Source organism: Notolepis coatsorum (assembly GCF_963971535.1).
Source record: "Notolepis coatsorum genome assembly, chromosome: 7".
In the NCBI taxonomy this organism is placed as follows: domain Eukaryota; kingdom Metazoa; phylum Chordata; class Actinopteri; order Aulopiformes; family Paralepididae; genus Notolepis; species Notolepis coatsorum.
In genome coordinates this window covers 142,828,974-142,842,733 of record NC_140171.1, presented here as the reverse complement: position 1 = coordinate 142,842,733, position 13,760 = coordinate 142,828,974, and the positions used below count along the sequence as shown (strand labels likewise).

The 13,760-nt window shown below is 44.8% G+C and overlaps 1 protein-coding gene across 1 annotated transcript in view; it reads right to left on the bottom strand.

Moving 5' to 3' along the window:
* ern2 (endoplasmic reticulum to nucleus signaling 2) overlaps positions 1-13,760 on the bottom strand; it is a gene marked incomplete at its 5' end in the record, with an annotated part of 59,123 nt that overhangs the window by 32,711 nt on the left and 12,652 nt on the right. Inside the window, 7 exons of the mRNA XM_084318421.1 lie at positions 1,458-1,603; positions 2,836-2,986; positions 7,451-7,529; positions 8,053-8,281; positions 9,669-9,728; positions 10,983-11,084; positions 11,538-11,660. Of these exons, the coding sequence (XP_084174547.1) occupies positions 1,458-1,603; positions 2,836-2,986; positions 7,451-7,529; positions 8,053-8,281; positions 9,669-9,728; positions 10,983-11,084; positions 11,538-11,660 (890 nt within the window). The remainder of the gene's footprint in view (positions 1-1,457; positions 1,604-2,835; positions 2,987-7,450; positions 7,530-8,052; positions 8,282-9,668; positions 9,729-10,982; positions 11,085-11,537; positions 11,661-13,760) is intronic.

Here is a 13,760-nt window from a genome sequence, read left to right as displayed (position 1 = left end):
AGCAAATGTGGAGCGCTGGGCTCGAACAGGCAAGCCCAGCGTCTCCAGATTTCGTGGCGAGCGCCTTGCCCACTACGCCACGTAGCCGCCCAAATAAGTGGGATCTTTTTCCTCCAGTCTCATCGGCGAACGGTAAGAGGACGCTGACATCATTTTCAGCGTGTTTGTTTATTATTATTAATGCAAACTGCTCTGATCAATATATCACCCATACTACATAAAGCATTTACTGACGATCACGGAATTATAAACGACCCCCCGCCCCCGTTCATACGCGCATGATAAGTCATAATAACGTTTAGGATCATGTACAGTTGAAATTTTTAATATAGCGTGTATCGGCAACAAACGGCAGTTGATAATCTATATATGCGTTTATGCCTATAACTCACGTTCTAGGAATTACTGCAGAAAACGATAAAAACATATTTATATTCTAGACGGTATTTTCGTATGAATCTATGAATGAAAAAGTATAACGTTCCTACATCCTGAATGATAGATAATCGATGTTGAATGGGCCATAGTAATGTCAATTTAGCAATACAATTTAAAAAGTTATAGCCCTGCAAAGAAGGTGAACATCTCCATAGGCTTAGAGTGGTGGCAGAGAGTGGTATGAGACGGGCAAACTCTGTGGCAGTTAATGTGTTAATGTTCTTTTCGGGAACGGTTTTTGTTGATTGTTGATTGTTTGTTTGTTTGTTTGTTTGTTTGTTTTATTTTGCAAACTTTAACTTTTTTGAATTTGTTTTTGAATCAGGGGTAGGTTGTTCTATAAAGGTGCTCCCATAGTCGAGCAGACTGTACACAGAGCAGACTCCGCGGAGGTCCGCGCGGCTATTTGAGCTTTGATCTCAGCGGACAGCAGACCCACAGGTGCGAAGCTCCTATTTCCTGACGCGCGGACATCCGCGCCGCTGACTTGGTGTCACACAAAACGCTGCTCGGCGTTTTGGTTGACATCGAACTGCATTAAATGTGACACTGCGCGAGCGATTGGTGGCGCGAGGAGAGAGATGAGCCCGTGAAGCGCGCTCTCGCTCTCTCTCTCTCTCTCTCTCTCTCTCTCTCTCTCTCTCTCTCTCTCTCTCTCTCTCTCTCTCTCTCTCTCTCTCGCTGATAATGTTCCCTCTGATCTGCCAGTACAGTAGAACAGACAGAATTGTGGGAAATGTAGTAAAACTGGTGCAAGAAATGTAGGAAATAGACCGCGGACGTCCGCTGAGATCTGCTCGACTATGAAAGCTCAAAGAGCCGCGCGGACCTCCGCAGAGTCTGCTCTGTGTACAGTCTGCTCGACTATGGGAGCACCTTAAGCCTTTTGGCTCAAACCTATCCTTTTCCCTTGTTTATTTGTAAACATTTCGAAAAATTCTTTGTTTATTGTTTATTTATTTGTAAACATTCTAAATAAAAGAATTCATTCATTCATTCATTCGTAATAAGTGACGTACGCGCTGCTGGTGGTAGTGGGAGACGGGGGAGGAGGGCGGAGGCGAAGGGGTCCGAGGAGGGATGACGGCATCACCAGCTCTCTGCAGGCTGGCAGGGAACTCTCTCAGCATGGTGGTGTGGGCGACTGGAGGCAGCTCGTGGTGGCCTGACACACACACACACACACACACACACACACACACACACACACACACACGCACACACGCACACACGCATACACACACACACACACACACATTTATTCACACATCCACACACACACACACACGCACACACATTCACATTCACACACACACATACACACACACATCCACACACATCCACACACACACACACAAACACACACATATATACATATATATACACACACACATACAGAAAGTTAAATGCAGATAAGGATTTCCATCTGTGGTAGTGTGTGTGTGTGTGTGTGTGTGTGTGTGTGTGTGTGTGTGTGTGTGTGCGCGCGCATGTGTGTGTGTGTGTGTGTATATATATATGTGTGTGTATATATATGTGTGTGTGTGTGTGTGTGTGTGTGTGTGTGTGTGTGTGTGTGTGTGTGTGTGTGTGTGTGTGTGAGAATGAATGAATGAATGAATGAATAAATGAATGACATTTTATTTTCGTGTCATATCCGACGACACCAAAAACAACAATTGAACATAACAATCACTTCCCAGGATTTCTAATAGAATAGAATAGATCTGTATTTGTCATTGTTGGTACAACGAAAATTTGTTAGGAACATCACCACTGGCATACAAACATAAAATATAGCATGTGCAAAATAATAATGTCACTAATAATAGTAATATAATAATAAAGTATCAATGTCCCAATGTCCTCAATAATAATAACATACCATCATTGTCCCAAGTGCATTTAGTGCTAGTGCAAATAAATAAATATAAATATAAATATTTCATTGACAGTCCAGTGCACATGATCAGAGGCCAAAATACATATTTTCGTGTGTTTATCACAAGCTTTCTCTAAATATTCAGCAAGTGCAAATACCCTGTGATCAAAAATCCATTTTAATCTATCTGCATCACTAAACCACATTAAGTCAAGGTTTTTACACCTGTCAAATAACTTTTGACGCAACTCATAGTATAGTGGACAATAACATATATGTGTGTGTGTGTGTGTGTGTGTGTGTGTGTGTGTGTGTGTGTGTGTGTGTGTGTGTATATAGATATGTGTGTGTGTGTGTGTGCGTGCGTGTGTATATATGTGTGTGTGTATATATGTGTGTGTGTGTGTGTGTGTGTGTGTGTGTGTGTGTGTGTGTGTGTGTGTGTGTGTGTGTGTGTGTGTGTGTGTGTGTGTGTGTGTGTGTGTGTGTGTGTGTGTGTGTGTGTGTGTGTGTACCTATGAGCAGCCAGTGGTTGTGCTGACTGGTGGTGCTCCCTGGAGGGTAGCGTATGTCGGTGGGTGGGGTGATGTCACACTCTCCTCTCTCTCTGACGGTGACCCCCGCTGTCAGCGGACCCTCGATGCGTGCCAGGGTCAGCCCCCGAGGCTGGCGTGGAGACAAGTCAGATCAACCACCTGCACACTTACTTACTCCAACCACTGGCTAACAAAACAACTGACACAGAAATCAATCAGTTCAATCAGCTGTTCAATCAGAAATCAATCCACTCCCGCGCCCAGAGAGACCGTGTAGTGAACCCCACGTACGTACCCCACACTGGCCTGGTACGTGAACCCAGATATGTATATATAAAGACTAGATGATTCACCCGCGCTGCTGGCCAACAGAGATTGACGTTGCCACATGGCGGCCATCTTGCCACGGGCAGCATGCCCACTCATAACATGAATGTATTTTTTTTTGTATCTACTTTTTCTCCTCCTATTCTTTTTTTATCCACTTTTTCTCCTTATTTTTCTATTTTTTCTCCCATCCCAATTTCGTATTGCCATTTCTCCCCTTCAATTCTCCCCTCCCCTGTCTTGAACGTTGCTAGACTATGCCTCCCACTGGTTGGCTGTAGTGAGGATAGAAGCCTTGCATCACGTGTCCCCTCCGGTACACGAGGAGGCAGCCTGTTGCATCTTTTCACCAGACAGCGCGGACTCTCAGTGGCGAGGAGTAACGCGTGGGAGGCTCACGCTGCCCCCAATACTTCCTGTCTCTGCTGTGCAGGCGTCACCCAACCGACCTGTAGGAGTCGCTGTCCACAACGTCCAATCCCCACCCATCGACTTCCACCCGCTACCATTGGTGACGAGCGCAATCTCTGCTACGCCACCCAGCCGCCCTCCTCCTATTTTTCTGTATTTTTCTCCCATCCCAATTTAGTCGTTATGCCAATTCCCCCCTCCCCTTCCTGGTCGTTGCGCGCATTTGCCCCCCACTTGCCGGTCTAGGGAGCGCTGAAGTCTATCACATGCTTCCTCCGATACATAGGAGACAGCCAGCCGCCTCTTTTCACCTGACAGCGAGGACTCTCACTGGGGAAGTGTAACGCGTGGGAGGATCACACTACCTCCCCCAGTTCCCTCCCTCGCTGTGCAGGCGCCCTGACCGACCTGTAGGAGTCGCTGTTTACAATGACCAGGACCCACCCTCGCCGGGTTTCCACCCGCTGCCAATTGTGTCAGTATGGACGACCGACCAAGCCGGAGGTACCGCGGCAGCCGGATTCGATCCCACTGTCTCTGCGGTGGTAGACAGACGGTTAGTCCACTGCGCTACCCGGCCGCCCTCATAACATGAATGTCTATAGTGCAATGTTAGTGCATGTACTATTGAAATAACCATAGCTTGCTCAATTTGATCAATTTTAAATAAAAATTTCTTTTATAATGTAGTTATCATACTGCAGTGTTTCCCACAGGATTTTGTGAGACTGTGGTGGGTGAACCTCGGAGCCTCTAGGGGGTCCAGGGGCAATGATGCTCCCCCGGATTCTTTTTTAATTTTTTTACATTTTAAAGTTAAATGCATCAATCTGGTGCACTTTGAGAGCAAAATAAAGAGGCCAGATCTATGATGAACTTTGTGCTCAAAAAACTAAATCAACTCACTAGACTAGAGCATACATTTGAGCCATCAAAGAAATGAAGCAAAAGTGGTTACCTGTGTTGAACTGTTTTTCTTTTTTTTTTTTTTATAAATAATATGTACTGGATCACTATTACGACTACTACCACTGCCAATACTACTGATACATCCCTATTGGCAAACTTTATATAAATTTGTTTCCCCCAGTTCATTATAAAACTGTGGCGGGACGCCACCGTCTAGGTAATTAATGGGAAACACTGATACTGCATACTTATAATGGACTTTCATATGAAAAGAAAAATACAAATATGTTTGTAATAAACCAAACCGTTTGTAAATCCGTCAAGATTTCAGCGAGTTAAGACTATTTTTGTTTGTGCAGATCACTCACCTTAACCTGTTAAGCTGTAGCCCCATTTTCAGAAATTTCGTCTAAAGGTACATGCCTAAGTAAATGGAAGATTGCTCCACTTCTACAAGGCCAATTAGCATGTTCTTGTATCTAGGAACATCTAGGGACCTGGGGGTATGTATTTCCAGTGTCAGAAATATTGTGTCTGTTACTAGGCTTGAGTAAATTGTAATGAAAAAAAGGAGAATGATTTATTTTTGCATCTGTGCCGGTGAATAACACCATGAAAACGTTGAGGTTCTTTTGATTTAGCTCACTGAGCTCATTCACCACCTTCTTGAGATCAAGTGTAAAGAAAATCTAAGCAAATGAATAAAGGGAAGATGATTAAACAGAAGGATTTGTAGATACAGTAATAAATTATAATCGATTTTAATTATAAATTCATATTTGACCTTAAACTTGACCTTGACCTTATTATGGCCAAATCATACATATATGGATAGGGAAAGGGCTCCTCTTTCCAATGGCAGGGTTAAATCTGGATTTAGTCATTTCCTTGCGGTTTTACGATAAAAGAGATATAATTCGCATTTTTTAGATAAATTCTTATTTTCGGTCAATAGTATAAAACATTGGTAAAAATGAAAATATACACTTTGACCGCTGTTTTGATAGGGTTATGGTCTTTACTCTTGGCTAAAAAGAAGAAAAAAAAAATTACCCTCTTAACACTTTGAGCGCCACGCCGGGTTTTCCTTTTTACCCGCTGAATGCCACCATCGGCGCCAATGTTAACGTTAATATCGCCTAATCTATGTTTTAAATTATGGCTATGTGTCTAATCTGCCCATCGCATTATCAAAGACTATTTTCCAGTCAGTGCTGTCAAGGCAGATTGTTTTTTTATCGCGTCATTTCCGTTTCAGAGCATTTAGAAAAGCACCCGTTTTCAGATAAAAAACAGCCCATTCTGGAGCATTCTATGAAAATCGTCTTTTACTGGAATATTCCACAACGTTGATATTCGTCTGCCTTTTTATGAATCGTTTTCAAATAAACGCTAGATGATCAATATTATACGTGCACGCAAGCACATTCGGGCCGCGCACGGATAATCGCCCCGTTGATTTCCTCTCTGACTTTTACAGTGAAACCGAAAGAGGACATTTCACAAAACAGCTTATAACTTCAGCAAAATTTGTCTGATTATCCTAACACTGATAACATAGAGTCCTTACCTGACATCAGATGGTATCCAACTGGTATATTCCAATTCCTGATCACCATTCGAAAAAATCGATAAGTGTATGGATCCAACACGATACAGTAGAACTCCATGATCCGCGGGGCTCAGAGGATCCAGAATGAACTCTGATAACCCCGGCTGCATCAGTGGACTGGAAAATGTGGAGTACCGGATTTTTTTCCCCATTCATTTTCATTGAGTCCATTCCAAAATCCCTTATGTCATCTGGGAGACGACAGGGGGCGCTTTTTTCCACAATGATCGCAGGCGCCGCTCGGCTATACTCGGGTAGGCTCGGGTGATGCAATATGATTTCAGATTGCTAAAAAAAAATAATAATCAGAGAAATCTCGTGAGTGGCTTTCAACCACCTATTAATAAACCTGAGTATTCTCGTGTGTGGCACGGAAAGTGTTAACATCCAAGGGCCCACATGAGGACGATTCGCGATGCCACTTTGCCGATCTATAGCGGCTCGGGTGTGCATTTCTTTTAATAGAATATATAGATAGAATTAAAGCCCTATTTGTTGATTGCCCTTTCAGGTGACAAAATCCGTTCAGCGGTTCTCGAGTTACATGCCGATATGTGAGGCGTGCGCCAAAGTACACATTACCACCCCCGACTCCCGGGACTCTCGCTCCGTCAATCATTTGTCGATCTCTAACATCTTTGGACAGGGTTGTAGCCAATGAGTGTGGCTTTCCAATGATACCCCACATGGGGATCTAATACGGTCTCTATTGATCGTTTTATGATAAAGAAAAGCGGGACCTTATGGCTTAGCAGTAGTTAAAGGGGAACTATTTTACTATTTCTTTCACTATTTGGGCACTTTTACACAATTCCTGTGAGTCTATGGAACACCTCTGTAATATATATATTTTTTTTATTCATTGTTTTGTATTTCTAATCAAGTCCTCAAAAACAGCATTTTTCTACCTCAAGATCTCGAGCCGTTTTGAGCCTGGGCTCCTAAACCACTGCGCCGGGTCCCGCCGCCTGAACATTAACATGCAGCGGTGTCTTTCTGACATCACATATCGCGCACATTTTCAAATGACTCAGTTCAGTGAGGGTGAATATTGTGAGAGGAGAATTGGAAGAATGCGCCAATATGAGAATTTTGAGACATAGATCATATTAATATAAGTTCACATAGCTAGGAAACAATGCTAAACACTCAAAAAGGCCATTTATAAGATAGTTCCCCTTTAACTGTAGCAAGATGGCCGCCGGTGAACTACGCGGGAACCTTGCGCCATCTAGTGTTTATATATATATATCTATGCATGAACCCCCTTCTCTTTCTCCATCTCAGCTCCTCCTACAGTCTCCCTATAGAGGGAGATTAATAAGTGATACTCACCACCAATGAGACGCCCTGGTGGACCAGTGAAGTAGAGGCGTAGAGGTGGGAGTCCAGCTTGCCAACGTAAAGGGTGGCACTGTGGTGACAAGCAAACACACACAGGATCACTGCTGGAAGGATCAACATCAGTGTTCTTCAGGGTAATGTCCTGAGTGAGTGTGCATGGGTTCTAGCCCCATGTATGTTTATGTGCATCATGTACTAGGGGTGTAACGATGCCACCTCACAACGATTAATTTCTATTACGATTATTCAGGCGACGATTCAATGCATCATGAAATCTCTTCATTTGACCACGATTCGATTCGATTAGTTTTCGATTCATTTTCTTATCAGTTAATTCCCAAAAAAGAAAATTATACACAAATGTGGCTGGGGGAACCGATTCACTCTGCAGGAATGGACTATAGGTCAATAAAAACAATACCCAAATTTTTTTTTAAATAAAATATTGTTTTCTTCTTTTAATTTCGATCAATTTCTATTATAATCGATTCTAACATATTCAAATCGATGCAGTTGAATCGTCACATTAGAATCGATGCATCGTCACACCCCTAGCATGGACACTCACTCGTGTGTGCATCAAGTCCTCTTACACTAGTTGTGTCTGTGCGCTGGCCTGCTCCTTCACAAACTGATAGCTCCACTTCAGGGTGTGCTGTGTGTGCGGGTGGTGAGCGTCCGCCTGGTCATTGGCCGAAGCAAAGGTGAGGTAGCGAAGCGTTTCCATGGCGAAGGACAGGTGGGGGGCGTGTCTCAGTGAGTCAGAGTACAGGTACACGCCCACCACCGGGGAGCCGTAGTTCTGAGTCCACAGAACGTTACCTGGAGAGCCACACGACACGGACACACAGAGCCGCTCTGTCACAGGCCAGGACTTTCCACCCACAGGGTTCCCACAGACATTGCAAAATGAAATTCAAGGACTTTCAAGTACTTTTCCAAGCACTATTTTTTTTCAAATAAAAGGATACAATTCACTTTTAAATGCTGTTTATAAATAAATAAAATTATAATCGGATCCAATATTTATGGCTTAAAACCAATTTTCCGACAATTAGTTTCACTTTAGATAAAAAAAAAAAATTCTTGATTCAGAACAATTTGATCATGGATGAACAAAATGCTCAATGCGAATGGTTGATTTGAATTTCAATTACTTTTTAAGCACCTTGTTAAAAAGAAATTGGCTGTTTTTTTCTTTGGTCAAAAATCAAGCAGTTTAAGCAGTTTAAGCACTTCAAGGACCTTGTGTGAACCCTGCTACCCACAGGCCATCAGGCTTGTGAACACCCCCCCCCCCTGACTGACTGAACTGTGAATGCTACACAGACACTCTGACTGCTGCTGTGACTCCAGTCACCTCCACTACCATTATTTGCAATATTTGCAACAATGCATAGTGCACTTTACATCCTTGCTACCAGTATACTGTGAACTGAATGTGCAACAACTGGTACTATGTCACTCGTGCCTTATTTGTATACTTTATTTATCTTTTTTAAAGATTCTTTATTTTTGGTGAAACTGTCTGTTTAACTGTGCATATGACAAATAGAAATCTTAAATCTTGAATCTTATGCAGAGTTGAAAGTACAAAAGAACATGCGCACACCTCTTGCACGCACTCACACACGCATCCACACACACACAGATGTGCACACTCCTCCTTCACTCACACACGCATCCACACACACACACACAGATGTGCACACTCCTCCTTCACTCACACACGCATCCACACACACACACACAGATGTGCACACTCCTCCTTCACTCACACACGCATCCACACACACACACACAGATGTGCACACTCCTCCTTCACTCACACACACATCCACACACACACAGATGTGCACACTCCTCCTTCACTCACACACACATCCACACACACACAGATGTGCACACTCCTCCTTCACTCACACACACATCCACACACACACAGATGTGCACACTCCTCCTTCACTCACACACACATCCACACACACACAGATGTGCACACTCCTCCTTCACTCACACACACATCCACACACACACAGATGTGCACACTCCTCCTTCACTCACACACACATCCACACACACAGATGTGCACACTCCTCCTTCACTCACACACACATCCACATTCCACACACACACAGATGTACACACTCCTCCTTCACTCACACACGCATCCACACACACACAGATGTGCACACTTCTCCTTCCCTACCTGACTCTCTGTCTACTGTCACCACAAGACCGTCTCCGCTGGACACCAGGTGGGCCATCTCTAGAGGAGAGGAAAGAGGAGAGAGGAGAGGAGGGGGGAGAGAGGAGGGAGGAGAGAGGAGGGAGGAGGGAGAGAGGAGAGAGGAGGGAGGAGAGAGGAGAGGAGGGGGGAGAGAGGAGAGAGGAGAGAGGAGAGAGGAGGGAGGAGAGAGGAGAGAGGAGAGAAGAGGGGGGAGGGAGGAGGGAGGAGAGAGGAGAGGAGGGGGGAGAGAGGAGAGAGGAGAGAGGAGGGAGGAGAGAGGAGAGAGGAGGGGGGAGAGAGAAGGGAGGAGAGAGGAGGGATGAGAGGAGGGAGGAGAGAGGAGGGGGGAGAGAGGAGGGAGGAGAGAGGAGAGAGGAGAGGGGAGATGAGAGAGGAGGGAGGAGGGAGGAGAGGAGAGAGGAGGGAGGAGAGAGAGGAGAGGAGGAGAGAGTAGGGGGGAGAGAGAAGGGAGGAGAGAGGAGGGAGGAGGGAGGAGAGAGGAGGGAGGAGGGAGGAGAGAGGAGGGAGGAGGGAGGAGAGAGGAGAGGAGGGGGGAGAGAGGAGAGAGGAGAGAAGAGAGAGGAGAGAGGAGGGGGGAGAGAGAAGGGAGGAGAGAGGAGGGATGAGAGGAGGGAGGAGGGAGGAGAGGAGGGGGGAGAGAGGAGGGAGGAGCGAGGAGAGAGGAGAGGGGAGATGAGAGAGGAGGGAGGAGGGAGGAGAGGAGAGAGGAGGGAGGAGAGAGAGAGGAGAGAGGAGAGGAGGAGAGAGTAGGGGGGAGAGAGAAGGGAGGAGAGAGGAGGGAGGAGGGAGGAGGGAGGAGAGAGGAGAGAGGAGAGAGGAGGGGGGAGAGAGGAGAGAGGAGGGGGGAGGGAGGAGAGAGGAGAGAGGAGGGAGGAGAGATCAGGGGGGGGTTTCCAGGTGGAATATGGAGTCTTCGCTACTGAAGAATGGCAGCTAAAACTGGCCTAACAAGAGTGTCTGCTTCTGCCTACTGTACCAGACAGAGGCTCATTGTGTACAGATTGTTCTACAGTAGAACCAGGGTTCCCACAGACATTGCTAAATGAAATTCAAGGACTTTTAAGTACTTTTCCAAGCACTATTTTTTATTTTCAATGATGTCACTCGAATGATGGATACAATTCACTTTTAAATGCTGTTTTTTTTCCTATCCCATACCTTTTTTTGGGTAAAAAATCAAGCACTTTAGGCACTTCAAGGACCTTGTGCGAACCCTGCATTGTGTACAGATCGTTAGAACGTCATTTATCCAAACCTCTGACATGGACTTACTGTAATCTTGTTTCTCGTCATAAGGTGGGGCGGAGTAGTCGTTGTACGTGGCGTTCCAGCGCAGTTCCTGTGTCTTGGTGTCGTACATGGTGATCATGTATTCTGACAACACACACACACACACACACAAACATGAAACATGAACAAACACCAATAACAATTACCTTTATTTAACCCTTTCACTACCACACTAAAACCGTCTGTAGTGTGGTAGTGAAAGGGTTAACCTTCTGTAGTGTGGTTGTGAAAGGGTTAACCCTTTGTCGTGTGGCAGTGATATGGTACCTGTTAGCTAAACGTATGGTACCTGTTAGCTAAGCATTTGGTACCTGTTAGCTAAGTGTATGGTATCTGTTAGCTAAGCGTACGTGGTACCTGTTCGCTAAGTGTATGGTACCTGTTAGCTAAGCGTATGGTACCTGTTAGCTAAGTGTATGGTACCTGTTAGCTAAGCGTATGGTACCATTTAGCTAAGTGTATGTGGTACCTGTTAGCTAAGCGTATGGTACCTGTTAACTAAGCGTATGGTACCTGTTAGCTAAGTGTATGTGGTACCTGTTCGTCCAATGTAGAGTAGAGGAGTGTTGGGACAGATGGAGTCCGAGGATGAGGTGGTTAAACTGGTCTGCTTCTCTCCCGTCTGAGGATCCACCACAAACCACATATCCTGCTTCCTACCTGCACACACACACAGAAGCAGGTGAAGTATCTCTGTATCACATCTCCTTGTGTCTCTCTCTCTCTCCACATCTCCTTGTGTCCTCTCTCCCTCTCTTCCTCTCTCTCTCTCCCTCTCTCTCTCTATCTCTCTCTGCCTCTCTCTCTGCCTCTCTCTATCCCCCCTCTCTCTCTCCCACCAGTGTAGAGTATGCCCTCTCTCTCCCCCCAGTGTAGAGTATTCTCTCTCTCTCTCTCTCTCTCTCTCTCTCTCTCTCTCTCTCTCTCTCTCTCTCTCTCTCTCTCTCTCTCTCTCTCTCTCTCTCTCTCTCTCTCTCTCTCTCTCTCTCTCTCTCTCTCTCACCAGTGTAGAGGATGCTCTCTCTCTCACCAGTGTAGAGTATGTCTGTCTCTCTCAATTCAATTCAATTCAATTCAAGTGGCTTTATTGGCATGACGCAGCTTGTACATGTTGCCAAAGCAAATGGTCCATCATAAAATAGAACATAAAATATTACGGCATAACATGTCAGGTGACTGTCACTCACTGTCCCTCAGTCTATGGCAGGCAGCAACATAGGCTGCTGCTAGCTCACAGCTTGTTGAGTCCTCCCCTAGTAGGACTGGTAGTTTTCCTGTATCTGGTAGTGCAAGAAAACCTTTTGTTATTAGTTCAAATTTTTTTAAATGCGTTTCTCTAATATCTTTATATTTTTCACATTTGGTGAGGAAGTGCAACTCAGTTTCAGGCTCACTGAGGATGCAATGACAGCATAGCCTTTGCTCTGCAGGGAGCCAGGTTTTCCTGTGCCTTCCCTTTTCAACAGCGAGGCTGTGCTCCTCAGTCTGTATTTTGTCAAGGTTCTTTTTAGTTGTTGATCAGTCACCATGCTCAAATAATCTGCTATGGTGTACTGTCGATTTAGAGCCAGATAGCACTGCATTTTGCTCTGTGCTTTTGTTTGTGTTTTCCAATAGGTGATGTAGTTTTGTTTTAGCTGTGTAGTCATTTGATTTATAGATTTGGTGATGTGTTCTGTTCCTGAGGTGTGTTAAGAGAGCAGTTTTGTGGACTCAGCCTCAGGACCAGCTGGGTAAGGGGGTTCCTGATGCTCCTCAGCTCTTGGCACTGCAGGGCTTGATTAATGGTACGAGAGGGGGTCACTTCGTTTTAGGTGTGTCCAAAAGTTAATTGCTCTTTTTTGTATTTTTAGTATTAGTGGGTAACGGCCTAATTCTGCCCTGCATGCATTGTTTGTAGTTTTCCTCTGGACATGTAGGAGAATCTTACAGAACTCTGCATGCAGGGTCTCAATGGGGTGTTTGTCCCATTGGGTAAAGTCTTGTTTTGTAAGTGGACCCCACACCTCACTGCCATAGAGTGCAATTGGTTCAATAACACATTCAATTAATTTTAACCAGATTCGAATTGGTATTTCTGTTTGTATATTTCTTTTTATGGCATAGAAAGCCCGGCGTGCTTTCCCTCTCAGCTCATTGACTGCTTCCTTAAAATGTCCAGTTGAACTTAGTTTTAGGCCTAAATAGGTGTAATGTGTGCAGTACTCTACATGTTTTGTACCAATTGAGAACTTTGGTAGGACGTCCTGAGATCTGGATCTTTTTTGGAATATCATTATTTTGGTCTTTTTGGGGTTTACTGCCAGGGCCCAGGTCTGACAGTAATGCTCTAGCAGGTCCAGGCTCTGCTGTAGGCCATCTACTGTGGGGGACAACACAACCAGGTCATCTGCAAGGGCAGGCATTTCACTTCCCGATTGTGGAGACTTACACCGGGGGCAGAGGACTTTTCTAGTATATTAGCCAATTCATTAATATAGATATTGAAGAGTGCCGGGCTGAGGTTGCAGCCCTGACGAACGCCTCGTCCTTGGGTAAAGAATTCTGTTCTTTTTTGCCCATTTTTACGCATATTACCAGAGTACATTGATTTAATAATATCATATGTTTTACCCCCTACACCACTCTCTATAACTTTATAGAACAGTCCTGTATGCCAAATAGAATCAAAAGCCTTTTGGAAGTCAATAAAACAGGCATATATTTTGGTTTTATTTAGGTTTATATGTTTATCAATTAGGGTATGTAGGGTGTAGATAT